The following is a 17915-nucleotide window of genomic DNA, read 5'->3' on the forward strand; positions in this document are numbered from 1 at the left end:
TTACAGTTGAAGAACCATTCCTTATAGCTGTAAGAGATAATATAATCTATGGCATTTCTCTGAATCCTGCGGAGAAGACCAATGATGCCATGGTTCCAATAGCAGGAGTCCAGAATGGATATGATGTTGATTTTGATGATTCAGAACAGATGATCTACTGGGTTGAAAATCCGGTGAGTAAATGCAGTTACTTTGTATGCATTGGAAAAGGCTCTGCTTTCTAATGTTGGTGCAAAAGCCGGATGCTGTAGGCTGTAGAGTAGGTGGTCATGCTGATTTTTGAATGGGGTACCACACATTTTTGTCACTATTTAAATTTTCATCCTGACCTTGGCAAAACAATATCATCTTGTGATGCTGTCAGTCATCTTGTGAAAGCTTTACTTCTTGTTTAGTTTTATGATTTTTAATTTGTAAAAGTTGACAAATGGGTTAGTCCTATATTAAAAAAATCTTGTACTTATAACATCTTTCACTGGTACTTTCACATGATGCTGTTGTACTATTGTAGAGATGGTTTAATCCTGCTTTTGCTTCAAGTTTATCACATGACATTGTGGATCTCTTGGTAGTGTTTAAGGTGGAGCTGTTGAGCATTTTATTTATTTATTTATTGGTGCTGGAAATAATTCCCATTATGGTTCTGTGTCTAATTTGAGTGTGAATGTCTCATTTCATTGTGAAGATGATTGAGTAATGGGTGTATCAGTGTGGTCTTGTTGTCCCTCCTTTGGAGATTCCAGGGGAAACCTTGGTCAGGGAAGCATCAGACTACTTCCAGTGCTTGGGGAGAGAGGACAAGACTTCCCAAGAGACTAGCTGTGTTTCCTGGTCTCTTTTGTATGCTTTACACTCTTGAAGCCCTTTTTAGATTTTTTGTAATTTTTAAAAATATAAATGATTTGCTGCTAGTGCAATAATAGTGTGATCTTGGCCTGTTAATTTTTGGAAGTTACTAAGTCCTCCTCCTCTTGACTCTCTGTGGCTGCTCAGTCCTGCGTTAAAATATGGGTGGGACGGAAAGTCAGAACTGATTGCCAAGATTGATTGCCTCTGAAAGAGGGAGCAATATGTTACCTGGTTGTTGTTTTGTATAGGGAAGCAGAAGATACCTCATAGGTGTACAGAAGACAGTGCATTTTGTTAGTTACAATTCTTCCTCAAGAGTGATTCTGATTCAATATTTCCTTTTTAAAAAAATATTTTATTGAGTTTTAATGTAACATAAAAATCAAAGGCAAATTGTATATTCAAACATTATCGATTCTATATCTAGTTCATACAAATCTATGTTTACCTTCCATTTTAAACTTAATCAAAACTTATCCTACTAGGGGCATTCAGTTGTTTTCCATGCTGTATATATCTATATATGTAAACATATTCGTTCCAAAATGTTTGTAAGTTTAGATAGGTTCTGCCTATCCTTTTTTTCCATAATTTTGAAACTTCCTTCCATTTCCCCTCATATTGTAGGGTAGTTTTCCCGTTAACATGCATGGACAGGTTAACCATAACTGCTAATTCATTTAATTTCATTATCCATATAACATATGTCATTGAAGATAAATTGAACCATGAGGAAATAAGTGTGATTCTATACATGGTTACAGCTGCCAGAATTGTATATGCAAGACTTTGGAGGACTGAAATTATACCAACAAGAGATGAATGGATACTGATTCAATATTTCCAATGAAAACCCCAAACCTTCTTTCACATCATCTCAAAATAACCTCAGAATACCTTTCAGGCCTCTTCTTCATTTATTTCTGCACGTTGTGCTTTCCCTTCTTTCCTCCATTTCCCCCCCTACCACATCTCTATTTTGGCCCGGAGTCTAAATGAAAACATCAGATGGTGGTGGCAATCCTTTGCACACGTACCTGGAAATAGATTGAGCTCAGTGGGTTTTTACTTCGGAATAGAATATTATAAACACATAAATAATTGTATTGGATCTTGTTTGACTTTCTTTACTTGATTCATTTTCCTAAGGTTCTTTTGCAGTTTCAAATGACAGATCAACATATTCCTCTCTATTGCCCCTAACAGTCTATTGTCTATACAGTGGAACCTCACCTTACACGGGGGATCCGTTCTAGACCTCCCCTCGTAAGGTGAATTCCACCTATGCTCGAGCCCCATTCAAGTGAATAGGGCTTGTGAGCGTGGTGGCGCAGCAGCTCAGCGGCGTGTGCACCATGGGCACGTGCCCCATGTGCCCCACGCACTCCTGCGCAGCTTTACCGCGTACACTCAAAGCTGTTTATAGCACGCCCGCGTATAATGCAGGCGCACTGTATATGTTTGAAAAGACTAATACAAGATTTTGTTGCTTGTGCTGTATCTTGATGTTTTCTTTACAATTTTTTATCCTAAGGGTGAAATTCATAGAGTGAAGTCAGATGGTAAAAACCGGACAACTTTTGCCCCAGCTGCTGTTATTGGTACTCCTATAGGCTTAGCTTTAGATTGGATATCTGGAAATCTCTACTACAGTAATCCTGATACACAGTCCATTGAGGTAAGCATAGCAACTTAAAGCTATGAATTTTAGGATCAAAGTCTTTTTTGGTTTAACAGTGCCATTAAGTAGCTTATAAATTCACTAGAAAGCATGGCAATTGTAATTTAATGTGAGCCTTATTAACAGATTTGGTGTGTTCTGTAGGTACTGAAACTCCATAGTGAAGTCACCTACCGAAAAACTCTGATTACGAATGATGGTACTCCTACTGGATCTGGAAGACCCATTGGTTTAACTGTTGATCCCATTGAAGGGTAAGTTCAGTAAATTGATTGTGGTGTAATAAGGCTTTACTAACCCTTATTAAAGTTCCCCCTCCACCACGCTGAGCAGTACAAGCTGGCAAGACTTTGAAGTGGTAAACGATCTGCCATTTCATTCACCTTTGCAGTTAGGAACATTAGAGTCAGTGTTTAGAGTTGTATTGTGCATTAGTTTTTATTCTGTTCTCTCCTTAATTACATTAGCTTTTGATTTGACAATTTGACAATTTTCTTGTTTTCTATGAGAAAAGGATTTCTCAACATGTTATAAAAGCTTCTGTGCATTTTAGGTTTTTTTTAAAAAAAACATTTTAGGATCTTTTACAGAAATTGCATTTGCATGGATGGGAGCAAAATATACTCTGTATACATGACATGCAGTGGTGTGTGTGTGAAATTTGCATTTTATATACATGATTTTTTTCCCAAAATGTGCAAAAACTCTTGTATAATCTCATCCACTTTTTTCATTCTTATGTGCAAGAATAAAATAAGCAAAGATTTACAACGCTACTTTTGGGAAAGATTTTAAAATCCTGTTTATTGGCTGCATGAATAAAGGTGGACTTAATGTGTCCAGGTAACCAAGACGAAAAAGTCTTTCCCAAATTGGTTCTTTTTAAACATTTTCCTTGGAGACTTTAAGATTATCTGTGTAACACACCAAAATTAGCTGTATTTTTTACAGTTCCTGAGATTGGAGGTGATATAATGTCATTTCTGATTGTGCTAGGGGTTACCATGTGGCTTGTGGAGGAAGGGGAAATGGCCACCACCCCCTCTGTAGTTGCTCACCTCCATTTTTGAAGGAAGTGTACACAGGATTGTGGACAGCCAGGGATTTGTAGAGGTTTGAATGTTGGACCAGGACTCTGAGAGACCAGGGTTCAAATCACCACTCAGTCATGCACACTCACAGAGTGACCTTCGGCAAGTTACACTCTCTGAGCCTCATAGGAAGGCAAGGGCAAACTGCCGCTGAATAAATCTTGCCATGAAAATCCTAAAACCTGCTCCCCATAAACCAGAGAACTTGAAGGCACATAGCAACAGCAGAAACATAACACTGCAATTCTGTTGCTCTGTTAAATCAGACTCTTTAATCCATATACACTTTGCTTGTTGAGAACCCTCACAGATACTAGTCATACCTGATCTTTTGGTGATGAGATAACCTGTGTTTCAGGAAGCTTTATTGGACAGACCAAGGAACTGACAGTGGGGTCCCAGCAAAGATTGCCAGTGCCAACCTGGATGGCTCAGATATTAGAACCCTCTTTACTGGTAATCTAGACCATGTGGGGTTCATCACCATTGATATCAAGGAACAAAAGCTGTACTGGTCGGTGTCAAGCACTGGAGTGGTATGTAAACACATACATTCTTATGTATATTTATGCACCTGAATTCTGGAGCCTAACATAGTGGAATCACATGTTTTCAAGTAGCAATGGTGATAATGGTTAGTATTTTGAAGGAAGAAAAAATCTGTTACATAAATTCAGTATGTAGTTTGTAACAGAGTTGGAATAAATTTTGCAGAGAAAATTTCTGTACGATAATTTTTTAGAATCACAGTTATCATAAGGAACGTCTAACAGAGCAATCCTTATGTGTGGAATTACATGCAATCCTATGCAGTAACTACTGTATGAAGTACTGTAACTACTGTATGAAGCAGTGTTGTGTATTTGTAGTGAATATATGGGAGGCAGTAAAAATATAAGGAGTCAAGACTTTAAATGGATTGTCATATTGACATTTGCAGTTATTGAATTTTTAAAACTTAGCATTCAATTTTTTAATCTAAAGATCTCACAGAATTCCAGAATCACTCTTCCATGCCTATTAGGGACGTAAATCTTTGCTTAGTTTGTTCTTGCTTTCCAGAGTGAATAGTCTAAAATGCTTTCTTCCCACTGGATGAGATTATGAGGGGTATTGTGCATTTCAATGGAGGGGGGGTGTATTTCAGGATTATTTATTTATTTATTTATTTATTTATTTATTTTTGTGAAAAATTCATATGCACACAGGACTTGCTTTTGGCATAAACACCAATGTTTTTCTATAAAAAAGAGTGTATCTTGCACAAAATACAGTATCTCCTGCACAAAATGTTACTTTATGAACAAAAATGGAAAGCGGTTGCACAAATGAACTTTGCACCAAAAAGTCCTAGAATGCAAACGTATCTCTGGCTTGATACTTTTTTTGACAGGGTTTCTCAATGATTCAAAATGTGATCCAAGATTGGGCTGAGTTCTGCTGAGATCTGCTTGCTTTAGCCTTGGCTTGTCTTAAATGGAAAATAACCTGACAATAACGTGTAACATTTGGCCAGGACTGGAGCAGATAAATGAAATGAAATTGCATGGAAGAAGGGGAGTCCAGGTTTAGTTAATGATGGGAGAGGAATGGAATTAATTATCAAAATCTGATACACATATTTAATTTCAGACATAAAACTTGTAATTAGAGCTCCAACCTCATTGTCATATGTAATATTTATTATCCTTAACCTCCTAGATTGAACGAGGGAATGTGGATGGCACTAATCGGATGGCTGTGGTAGTCCATCTCTCTCACCCCTGGGGAGTGGCTGTCTATGGGTCTTTTCTGTACTACACTGACCGGGATTATGAGGTCATTGAGCGGGTTGACAAGTCCACTGGAGCAAACAAAGTGATTTTAAGAGACAACATTTCAGGACTTAAATGTCTCCGAGTATATTATCGAGACAGTGAGTATATGATATGATTTGTGAACACTTTCTCATAAGGCCCTAATTTTGATGGCTGTTGAATATATTTGTTTATTTGTCTGAACCAACTGTCTTACTTTAAGTAATAATTAATTGAATAAATAAACTAAAATTCCAAAAGAATAATTTCAACTCCTGCTTTAGGAACTACAGAGGCAAAAGTGTAAAATTTCTGGTCTGGAGAAACAATGTATCCATGCACAGTGAGCTGAGGCAGTTGGAATAATTTGATTTTAGCTTTACTTTTATTCATCTGTAAATTCATCTATTTATACAATTTTAAAAACTTATCAAAACAAATCAGCCAGTGCCAACAATAAAAAAACCCATAATAGAATGTGATTATCAAAATAAAACACTTGAAGTAAAGTAGAATCTTGCTTACTGAGTACTTAACAGCATCAGGTAACATTCCAGCAATCTGCTGACCCAAAAGCCCTCCCCATCCATCTCCTATGGATGTGGAGAGAGCTTTTCAAGCTGGCATTCTGTGGTTCCATTTTTAATGACTGTCTAATATACAACTATCCTGAATCTTTTCATTGTTAACAGGTTGATTACAAAAGATTATTTATTAATTTTATACTTGATGGTATTTATTTATCACAGCTGGGGGAAAGAGCAGTAGCATCTTGTTTTTCAGTTGCAAGTCACTAGTAGCTTGGGCAGGTGCTTTTTTATTTGCAGGCTGAGATGTTTGTTGCTTTTTAAAAGCATTTTTTGTTAGCACTTCTGGATGACTACAATATTCCACTCATTTTAGTTCGATACTGACATTTGTCTCCCTTTACTTTAGACTCTGGTGGTTCCTCAAATGGCTGCAGCAACAATGTGGGGGTTTGCCAGCATCTGTGTCTGCCAGTCCCCAGAGGGCTCTTCTCTTGTGCCTGTGCTACTGGCTTTCGGTTAAATCCTGATAATAGGACCTGCTCCCCATACAGTTCCTTTGTCATCGTATCCATGTTGTCTGCAATTAAAGGATTTAGCTTAGAGACATCAGATCACTCTGAAGCCATGGTCCCCTTGGCAGGAAGAGGTAGATAATGCTTTTAAGAGATGAACAAAATCCTTTTATGCATAATGTCATACATCAACCATTGCAGATGGATAATTCTCTGTGAAATTCTTGTAAAATATGCATTCATTTCATATTCCGAAAGAAAAAGTTTGATGAAGAAATTAGTTCAGCAGAAATCTAACATTTATATAGTGTTTAAACTGGCTTGTCTAAAATTTATAAAGGAGATTATACTGGAACATGGGAACCAAGGGCAGATTGTTGCCTTCCTCTATCTTTCAGTGGACACTGAGGCTAATGATCAATGTTTAACAGTTCTACAGAAATACAATAACATCCAAAGTCCACAAAACAACAGTACCTTTATGGGGCCAACCAAAATGCACAATATACATGTTGCAAGCTTTTGACACTTCTGGCTTCTTCATCAGGCAAAAATGTTAAAAATCATTCAGAAGAAAGAAAAAAAATGACAGTGTCAGTCACAGGCCTGCATTTTGTTTTTAACACCTTTACCTGATGAAGAAGCCAGTGGAGCTTTGAAAACTTGTATGAAGATTCTCTGGGTTAGCTTGCAACATGTGTATTGTGTATTTTGGTTGGTCCAATGAAAAAAATATCACTGTTCTGTGGATTTTGGATGTCATTGTACTTTGCTATATGGCCAACATGGCTACTCTTGGATATGGGTTTTGCTTACAGGAGGAGACTGTGGTCCAAAACATGCTGCAGAAATAATCTAATTTGATACATCTTTAACTGCCCTGCCTCAGTGCTAGGGAATTCTGGGAACTGTAGTTTGTGAGACATTTAGGCTTTCCTGTCAGAGAGCTCTGGTGTCACAATTGACTACAATTCCCAGGATTGGGAACTGCTAGGGCAGTTAAAGTGTGCTTTGGACTTGTAACATATGAAATCTGCTTAATAAGTACAAAGTCTTATGCAGAGTTTCTGTGCCAATGATATCTATTTCTGATGGCTATTAGCACTATGATGGAGGCTTTCTGTTTGTGGAATCAGCTATGCAATTGCACAGTAAGGACATAAGAAGAACAATGCTGGAGTCCAACATTCTTTTGGGAAAGAATGAGAAATTAACCCTTAGAATATGGGTGCAAATGTTCCATGGATCTTGCATTCCCCAACAATGAATATACAGAGGAACACACTGTCTTTGACAGTGCAGGCAATATACCATTGATAGCGTATTCTCCATGAATTTTTCTTCTTATCTAATTTTGTAGTCTAAAAGGGGTAGAGGATCAAATCTGGATAACTGGCCGTAAGGGGAAGCTTGGATGAGAGTCCCAAGGGAACAGAACAGTTGCACCAACAATCACCTGACTTGAGACTGAAAGTTTATTCTGGGAATGGAAGCGCCATCTGTTCCATTTCACCATTTTGGGTGGGAGCTTCCCTGCTCCTAAAGCAAAACGTTGAAATAAAGATAAATGACGTGCTTCCTTACTCAAAATGTTTCAGGAAGAAATGTACTCCACGTGGATGTCCATATGCCTTCTGGTTTCATTTACTGGTGCGACTTTAGCAGCAGATTTCCATCCCAAAATGCAATACGTAAAATCAAGCCAGATGGCTCCTATTTTAGAAATGTCATCACAAATGGAATAGGGCTGAATGGAATCCGTGGCATTGCAATTGACTGGGTAGCAGGTAAGTACTGTTTCTGTACAACACCCTTCTTTCTGTTTACAAAAACTTAATAACCTAAACGTAAGTAATAATAAAGATTAATTTAAAAGCCCCTGGAGTCTGTTTAGAAGTAAGTCTCATTTACATCAGTGGGTCTTTCTCATTAATATGTATGTATCGGACTTTGTCATAGAAGACATTGATTAGTTTGTTTCTAAGGACATGAGTATATGGAATAGTTACATCACTTCTGTTGATCTGTCGACAGAACCTTCATACTTCCAGTTAAAATTTTTGTCACTTATGTAGTCTCCCCCCCCCCCCCCCACCCGCTTCTTTGTTTTTAATTCTTCTGGCTGCCACTACACTACAGAATTAATGCAGTTTGACCCAGCTTTAAACTTCATGCCATCATCCTATGGAATCCTGGGATTTGTAGTTTGTTGTGGCACTATCACTCTGACAGTATAATGTAGATGCAGCCTGAGGGTATTGATTGTTCTGGAGCCTGAAAATGTACTTACTACAGTTGGTTTAATCAGAGGTGTCAAATTGCATTTATTCTGCAGTGCAGATGCAGTCTTGTCGGTTGAGTTTGCAAAATATATTAGAGAATGAGCAATAAATTGCCAGAATTGCCAGGGGTGTTTACAGTTCATACCCGTGACACCGTTCTGTGGCTTTTTTAAATTAGAGCTTGGAAATGTTAGAATCATAGAATCATAGAGTTGGAAGAGACTGCAAGGGCCATCCAGTCCAACCCCCTGCCATGCATGAAATCCAAATCAATGCATCCCCAACAGATGGCCATCCAGCCTCAATGATACTCTGTTGGAGAACAATGTCCAATCTCTTGGCCAGCATCATCATACTGGCTGAGGTATTTTGGACAATGCATCCTCTACAAAACCTCTTCCAAGCTTTGGGCTTTTCTAGCCCATTACAGCTCATCACCACAACCCAAGAAGGCTGAAGAACCTTTCAAACTGGAATTTGTTGTGATGCCCTACCCTCTGTGTCAATGCATTCATTAGGTCTCTGGAGAATAAGAAATGTACATTTCTCAACAAAATAATATACAAAATAGGTCAGTTAACTAATTCTGTCCAGAGATCCTTCTGTAAAGTCCCCCTGTTACCAGCTTTGTTTCAGAGCTAAAGTTTTAGTTGATCTTTATTTGGTCACTTCATACTAAACAATTGCAGAACTATAATGGTTTCTTTTTTCCTGACTGCTTGAATTATTTAATTTTTGTATTTTCTCATTATAGGCATGCTTTCATAAGATCAAAATTCATTCATTGTTATCCTGCTCTTCAACCACAAAGGCTCTCTGCCACAAGGCTCTCAGAGCAGCTTACAAATTTTTAATTAGACAAACCCTGCCCTCAGGCTTACAATCTGAAGCTCATGAGCTTTCTGTGTCCAAATTCAGATCCTATTACTTAACATAGACTGTAATTTTAAAATAAAATCTAGTATAAAAATGGTTAGTTTAAGCTGTGATGTCACTTGATGTTACCATTTTGAGAAGGAGTGCAGAGGAAAATGTAGATATTTGGGAGGTAAATGTGTGTGTGTGGGGGGGAGGGTGCACCCTGCAGTTGGGTCAGAAGAGTTGGCAGAATATCCCTTTTTTATATTCAGTTATAAGATAGAAGCCATAATAAGGAAAATAATTTATTACTCAACATCATAGCTTCATAGGGCGTAACTTGTATAGTGTTTCTTAAAATTTCTGTACTGTGTTAATATATTTTATTTTATATACTCATTGTACTAAAATCTAAACTGTATTGATAATAATATGTTTCAGTGTAATTTATTTATTTTTTATATACAGAAAATCTTTATTTTACAAATGCATTTGTAACAGAGACATTTATAGAAGTTCTGCGCTTAAATACAACTTATCGCCGTGTACTACTTAAAACCACTATTGATATGCCAAGACATATTGTAGTAGATCCCAAAAACAGATATCTCTTTTGGGCTGATTACGGACAGAACCCCAAAATAGAGCGCTCACTTCTTGACTGCACCAACAGGACTGTGCTATTATCTGAAGGTATTGTCACACCACGTGGCTTAGCAGTAGACCATAGCACTGGCTATATTTATTGGGTGGATGATTCTTTAGATATGATCGGAAGAATTTCACATGATGGTGGAGAGCCTGAAATTGTCCGCTATGGCAGCCGATACCCAACTCCTTATGGCATTACTATCTTTGAAAACAGTATGATTTGGGTAGATAGGAACTTGAAAAAAATCTTCCAGGCCAGTAAGGAACCAGGAAATACTGAACAGCCAACAGTTATAAGAGACAACATCAATTGGCTAAGGGATGTTACCATTTACAATAGCCATTATCAGTCACGGTCGCCTGCTGATGTCAACTTCAACCCATGTCTGGAGAACAATGGAGGCTGTTCTCACCTGTGTTTTGCACTACCTGATCAACAAACACCCAGGTGTGGATGTGCATTTGGAGTGCTAGAAAACGATGGCAAGAGGTGTTCCATTTCAACGGATAACTACCTGGTCTTTGCCTTGGAGAATGCCCTGAGAAGCATCCATCTGGATCCTGAGAACCACAGCCCTCCATTCCGTACCATGAATGTAATGAGGACTGCAGTAGCTCTCGACTATGACAGTGTGAACAACATCATCTATTTCACTCAGAGTTCTCCAGCAGGCACAGGAAGAATCAGTTACATTAGTATCTATTCAGGAACTGGCAACCCCACTGTTGTGGCACCAGGTAAATATTAAATATCATAAACTAGGAGAAGTATTTTGCATCCCAGTCTGATGAATATCTTCTCAAAAGAAAGTTTAAGGGTGTCATTGTCACTTATGGCCTCAACAGTCTGGCATAAAGAGCTGGCATGGGGGTGGTGTGGGGGCATGGCATCTACATGCCGGCCACCCAGACGCCATCCCCAGTTCTGGATAGAACATCCCTATCAGTTCTGGATAGAAGGAGATGGGGGCTCAGTTCAATTCAATTCAATTCAATTCGTTTATTCAGTCATTGACCAATATAAAATAATAAAAACCAATAAAATAATAATTGTACAGCACAATTACTAACTATTATTAAAGCTCAGTTCCTGTTGCTGACTAGGGTAGACCCATTGAATCAATTACTGAATAGTAAGTCATTTTGTAAAACGATTCATTCAATGGGTCTACTCTAGTTGCTACTAATAATTGGATTTAGATCATTATTTACTTTGAAATATAATTAGAATTGGGATGTACAGCTCTAATTTGAAACATGTGTCTTGGAAGTCCTAGGAAAATGTCTTGTAAATACTCAGAAGGGAGTTTGTTATATATTTCTGGGTTATAATACTAAACTGTAAATAGTCTGAATAAATTTGATAATGTTTTCTAACTTTTTGTTGGAACTTTTAATATTTTTTGATCCAGGAAAATACTCCAACTGTGTCAGTGATTATCAAAATTACAGTCCTAAATTGATTTGCATGCAATTAGGTCACTGTAATTCAGTGAAATATGCTTTTTTTCTGAGGAAATTAATTGTTTCCTTGATTGTTGCTAATAGCATTAAAAAGGTCACAGTTCTGTTTGCATGAAATATACATATGTTTACATGCATACACATATATGCAAAAATAGATATGCATATATACATCTACAGATAGTCATGTTTATGTATGTGTTTCTGGAAAAATACATGAAGAAATTATATGATGAAAAACAACAACAACCAAGTGCTCTGGTATATTGTAGAAGCCATGAAACTAGATAATAGCCATGCTTTTCTGCCAAAGTTTCAAGAAGTCTGTTTCACCCTTTCACCAAGCATGAAGGCTAATTGCATTCGTTTACAGAGTAAAAGCTGTTTTTTCAAGTCTTTGTAAAAACAGATGACTTCTCACTGGTGTCAGTGAAAATTAAGATGGGGTTTTATATAAGGAATAGTGCTTAATCAGACAGCAGTTTCATGCAGAAATTTATTTGTTCTTTATGTTGTGCCATTTGATGTATCTTAAGGTTTGGGAACTCCAGATGGCATAGCCTTTGATTGGATCAACAGGAGACTTTATTACAGTGATTATCTGAATCAGACTATCAGTTCAGTGGCTGTGGATGGCTCCAATCATTCTGTGGTGGCCCGTGTTCCACGACCAAGGGCCATTGTCTTGGATCCTTGCCAAGGGTAAGCAGTACCTCCTGCATGTTCAAACAGTGTCTATCACTTGCTTTCTCCCTGGTTTCCTCTTCCCAACATTAATATGGGAATCTTTCAAATACCCTTTTCTTCTCTTTGTTCTTCTACTCAGTTTCATATTTGGAATTATGTGCTTCAGAGCATCTTCACGACCTTTAGCTGGGGTAAGACACCTTTGTCCTGTCATAGGCTTGGGTCCACACTTGATTCAGTGGGTGGAACTAGTGTCTTCTTGCATTGCTCAGTTTCCCTTCAATTAATGTTATAGTTGCTTCACTGATACATTTCTCCATTCGTGGCTTGTTTTCCTCACTGAGCTGTTTGTGCATTAGCTAGGATTTTACTCCTTTTACTTGCTGCTTTCTCATTTGTCTCATCTCTGTGTGGCTTGGTCTAAAAAAGAGAGTGAGAGAGAGCGAGACAGTAATAGAGAGAGAATGAACTTTAAAAAAAATTCTTTCACACCTGTAGTACAGCAAGTGATCTTCAGAAAATGCCAAGCCAGCAGTGGGAAGATGTCTATGGGTTCTGTGTGGTTCTTTGTTCTGTGTTGGGTCAGATCCTGTCTGATCTTGGAAGCTAAGAAGGGTAAGCCATGATTAGTATTTGGACAGGAGAATGCCAACAAATACCAGGTGCTGTAGGCTATATTTCAGAGGAAGAACTGGGAAAAGCACCTTGGAGGATACTTTGCCTAAGAAAACTCTGTGAAATCCACGGGGTTGCCATTATTCAATGGGCGACTTGAAGACACACACACACACGCGCGCACTAGTTTAGTATCATATCACATCTCTAAGTCTTAGAACTAATAAAAACACAGCATGATAAAGTGTGTGTGTGTGTGTGTGTACACACACACACACACACACTCATTTTCAAAAGTTGTGTAGGTAGGTAGATTGAATTCTTCTAACGTGCCTAGGTGACACAGTGAAATATAGAGATTTTCTGTGAAGAGCAATGATGGTTACTATAGCCTATGAACCTTATAAGGAAGAATGGAGTTCCTTGTTTCAGGAACCATGGGATCTTGCTTCTAAGTACTTGAACTGCTCTTTCTGGTGTGTGGCTGTACAGCTAATTCATTTGACTTCTGACCATGATTTCCAGCTGAGCAACGTAATAAGATAGTTTTCTGATTACTGCTATGTCATTCCTTAGCTTTTACTTTTTTCTTTGCCAGTTACTTGGCAATGAGGTAAACTGGGTGGGAGGCGCGAATAATAATTACAAGCTGTATCAAGTGTGGTTGAGTGTGAAGAGAGCCAGGTCATGGAACCAGAATGTGACAAATCCAACCACCCAGTTGGGTGAAATAAGCCTTTGTCTGACCATGCACAAAGTGCTGTGTGCAACATTTTATAATGTCTCTTCAGCATTTCAACGTACCATGTTTTGTAGCTTGGCACAAGGGAGTATTTGGTAAGCCACAAATTAGATAAAGTCAAATCGAATCATTAGTGTCCTCGCCTGATACTGTGTGCTTTCATATTCTGCCCCCTGTCCCTCTTGTCAAGTCATAGAATAAACCATTCAACTTTAGTTTTTTGTGTTTTTTGGGGGGCTATGTGGCCATGTTCTAGAAGAGTTTCTCCCTGACGTTCCCTTCTAGAACTTGGCCATGTAGCCTGAAAAACCCACAAAAAAACTATGGATGCCGGCCATGAAAGCCTTCGACTTCCCATTCAACTTTCTCTCCATAAATCCTTTCCATTCATGTCTGGAAAGTAGGTTCCTTTTCTGGCTCCATGATATGACATCAAGGCCCCTTTTTCAACTGTGTCACCAACAGGTACATGTACTGGACTGACTGGAGTGCCAGCGCTAAAATAGAACGAGCAACACTTGGAGGAAACTTCAGGACCACCATAATAGGCACCAACTTGGTGTGGCCCAATGGACTTACACTGGATTATGATGAGCAGCAGCTTTATTGGGCTGATGCAAATTTGTATGTATTTGTATTTCACTTGCTTAGAGTTAGTTACTTGGTTGATTAAAAATTTTTTAAAAAAATATTATAAGCACTTCCAGCATTTCTGCCAGACAGGTGTATGTGGTATATGTATAAATAATATGTCATCCTTCAGTAGAAACTGCATTCTTTGCTAATGGTAATGATCTAAATTAATAACCTTAATAATATCGATCACCATGTGATTGTTACAGGTTACAGAAATGTCTTGAAATTAACAGCAGTGGATTTTGTAGCACCTTCATCTGTAAGACTTCAGCTACAATGCTGTACTCACTTACCTGAGAGCAAGCCCCATTGACAGTTGACATCAATAAAATTGATTTCTGATGAGCCATCCAATGCCATACATTGTTGAGTCTTTAATTTAACTCAACAATGAGATTTTATGTATCTGTCATAATTTCCCCATGACATTTGTAGAAACTTTTAAAATGTGTGGAATGTTAGAATGATTTGCTTTCAAATGCTGATATTTCCTACTTGTTTTAGACAGAAGATCGAGCGCAGCTCCATTACAGGTGTGAATCGTGAAGTTATTATTAGCACTGCCTTGTATCCATTTGCGATGACCCTGTTTGATCAACACATTTATTGGACAGACTGGAATACCCGGAGTATTTACCGTGCCAACAAATATGATGGATCAGATCAGATTGTTATGATCTCAAACCTACCATCCAGACCAATGGATATTCATGTTTGGTCCAAAAGCAAGCAACGCCAGTGTACCAATCCTTGTAACCAGTTTAATGGTGGTTGTAGTCACATCTGTGTACCAGGTAAAATCTCTGACAGCAAGAATACCAAACTGAACATCTATTTGGATAAAAGTGCTGGGTTTGAACAAAATATCTAATCAGCTCACAGAATTCTTATTTCATATTTTCGCACAGTACTGGTTTGGATAATTTTATTAGTATGTATTTGCTCTAGGCAGTCAGAATGCAGTTTCAAAAGGCCAGAGTGCATGTGCATACAGATAGCTGGGCCTTGACAGTCAGGTAGTGGCATTGATACTTTAACTGGGCATGAATGTGGGGTCTATTAGTCGTGGACAATTATCGAACTGGTTGAAGCAATCTCAGTAGTAGCTGTTGAAAAGATTCAGATCCTTGGTACCTTGGCCTTTCCCTTCCTGGGTACAAGCCTTGGTCACCTATTCTGAAGAGACTAGGATGCAAGCCCTCAGGACACAGGAAGAGAACCAATAGTCCAAGTAAACAGAGCCTTCCAAGCATGTGTGTATATATGTTTTTCTTCATACCTCTAAAGAATTAAAGATATTTGTGCCAATGGATTTCAAATAAAAAGTCCAGATTGTGGTTTCTGAAATATTTTCAGCATTCCTCTCTTTGCAATTATCATCCAGTTTCTCCACACTAGTCATTATAGATGTCAACAACAGTGCTTATAATATAGTCCAGCAAAGGTTGTATTTAGGAGATCAGTTTTCAAAACTGCCCTTTTATCTTTGTCTGCTTTTAAAGTTGGCAATTAAATATCCATAGATGCCATTTAGAATTCGGTTAGTGATAATTCAGGTTTTTTTTTTGGGGGGGGGGGGGAACACCTTGGCACAGATGCCACAATGAGCTGCAAAGAACAATGGATAAAGCCCTTCCTAGAATTCTCAATAGTACACACACTGCACAAATTATAAAAAAGACAGTCCTGAAAACACTAAAGTCTGGGGGATTTCTTTTTGTTATTGGGCACAGAGTACATGAACAAAATATTATAATTAATGGACAGAGGCTATTGTGATATAGGAGAATGTACCTAAATTGTGTGTGCTTGAGAAAGAGTGAGTGAGAGAGAAGGAAAGAGAGAGAAAACTTTATTAGAGACTTAACATTAGCATTTGCATGAAACATTTAAGATAGCGGTGTTGTTCTGTTAATATTTTGTGGTTGTTTGTTTAATCAAATACAGGCCCAGCTGGTGCAGAGTGTCAGTGCCCTTCTGAAGGACGCTGGTATTTAGCTAATAACAACAAACATTGTATTGTGGACAATGGCACCAGATGTGGAGGAGGACTCTTTACCTGTCTTAATGGCCGGTGCATCTCAGAGCGCTGGAAGTGTGACAATGATAATGACTGTGGGGATGGCAGCGATGAGCTTGAAAGTGTGTGTGGTAAGCACTTCTATGATTGAATGAGAATCTCTTGCTCAGTTGCTATTGATTTGGTAGAAAATGTCTTGGAAGGAAAAGGGGATAACCAATATCTATTCTGTTTGAGAATGGTTGGCTCAGTGACTGGATCTGTGTACAAGAGCAAAGTTAATTCAAAATGCAGTTCTCATGATGGAAAATTGAAAGGCTGATAAAACTCTTCTGTGGATCAGTATGGAAAGCATGGCATAAAGTTGTTGAAACTTAATTGCCTTGTTCAGTTGCAGGGGGGGAAATACAACACTAATTTCAGTAAGTTGTGGGATATATTTGCCCAATTTTAGCATTAGAAGTCAGAAGGATAACAAGAAGGTGAATGGGGGGTGGGGATAGGGGAGCTATTCAAATGATTAGCTTTTCTTCTTCAACTCACTAATAATTACATTATTGAAACACTATTTATTTCTTCATAATTTATTTTAAATGGCATAGCAAGTCAGCCTTTATTTCCCTTTCTACCTTGCATGCCATTGGTCCAGACTGCCATCTTGGTAGCTCAGCTGTCCATCCATTGGAGGACTGCTGATGTGGAAGTGTATGGATAGCAGTGTTCACAGTAGGTAAAGGGGACAGTAGGCTAGAAAACATTTGACCCTTTCTGCTGACATTCAGAGGTCTAGGACCCATAAAATGGAACATAAAATATGGTCTACCAGATAGAGAGAAATGAATGACATGTTTTCCATTGAATTTTTAATTACTAATTTTTTTATAACTTCATAGCAATGGAGATTATCAGATGGGGGATGGGAGCAAAGCCCATCCTTATCCAGTCCGTGACAGCGATTGTGCGAAAAGACATCCACACTTGACGCATGGATCCTGTCATAAACCTGTCAATGAAGTAGAATTGCATTAATGGGTTTTTCCATTAATGCAAAATGAAGGGCAAGAACGGGACCATTCCATTGATAGGACAATGGCAGGATCAATGCAATATTATCTGAAAGTTCTTCCCGCGATCACATGGGAAAGATGGGACAAGGACGACAAAAGGACTGGACAAGGACATCACGTCCCCCTTCTGATAATCTCCAATGTTTTAACTATGAACAACGCAGTACCTACCATCTGCACTTGTCTTTCATTCACAAAATTTTCATATAAGACAAGAAGGGACTTGTAGGAATTTGTAATAATCTGTATCAGTTGTCCATATAAAAACAAAAATAAAAACTTGCTTTCTGTTTGACTGATTCTAGATGTGTATTTTATTTTACATGCAGTCCGTTTTGCAGCCGTGTTTGCTCTGGCAGGTAAAACAAACCCAAGTACTGTGTTATTTTTTTAGATGTCTTTGTCAAAGCCTTTAGTTTCGCTTCTGTCAATGA

The 17915-nt window shown here is 38.2% G+C and overlaps 1 protein-coding gene across 1 annotated transcript in view; it reads left to right on the forward strand.

Moving 5' to 3' along the window:
* Positions 1-17915, forward strand: part of LRP2 (LDL receptor related protein 2) — a 203180-nt gene that overhangs the window by 110454 nt on the left and 74811 nt on the right. The window contains exons 32-44 of the mRNA XM_089523031.1: positions 7-173; positions 2384-2527; positions 2675-2784; positions 3980-4157; positions 5323-5536; positions 6354-6593; positions 8058-8246; positions 10068-10988; positions 12251-12416; positions 14224-14382; positions 14899-15188; positions 16342-16545; positions 17811-17840. Coding sequence (XP_089379157.1) covers positions 7-173; positions 2384-2527; positions 2675-2784; positions 3980-4157; positions 5323-5536; positions 6354-6593; positions 8058-8246; positions 10068-10988; positions 12251-12416; positions 14224-14382; positions 14899-15188; positions 16342-16545; positions 17811-17840 — 3012 coding nt within the window. The remainder of the gene's footprint in view (positions 1-6; positions 174-2383; positions 2528-2674; positions 2785-3979; positions 4158-5322; positions 5537-6353; positions 6594-8057; positions 8247-10067; positions 10989-12250; positions 12417-14223; positions 14383-14898; positions 15189-16341; positions 16546-17810; positions 17841-17915) is intronic.

Source organism: Sceloporus occidentalis, unplaced genomic scaffold (genome assembly GCF_023333645.1).
Source record: "Sceloporus occidentalis isolate IW3139 unplaced genomic scaffold, rSceOcc1.0.p SCAF_4, whole genome shotgun sequence".
Classification (NCBI taxonomy): Eukaryota; Metazoa; Chordata; class Lepidosauria; order Squamata; family Phrynosomatidae; genus Sceloporus; species Sceloporus occidentalis.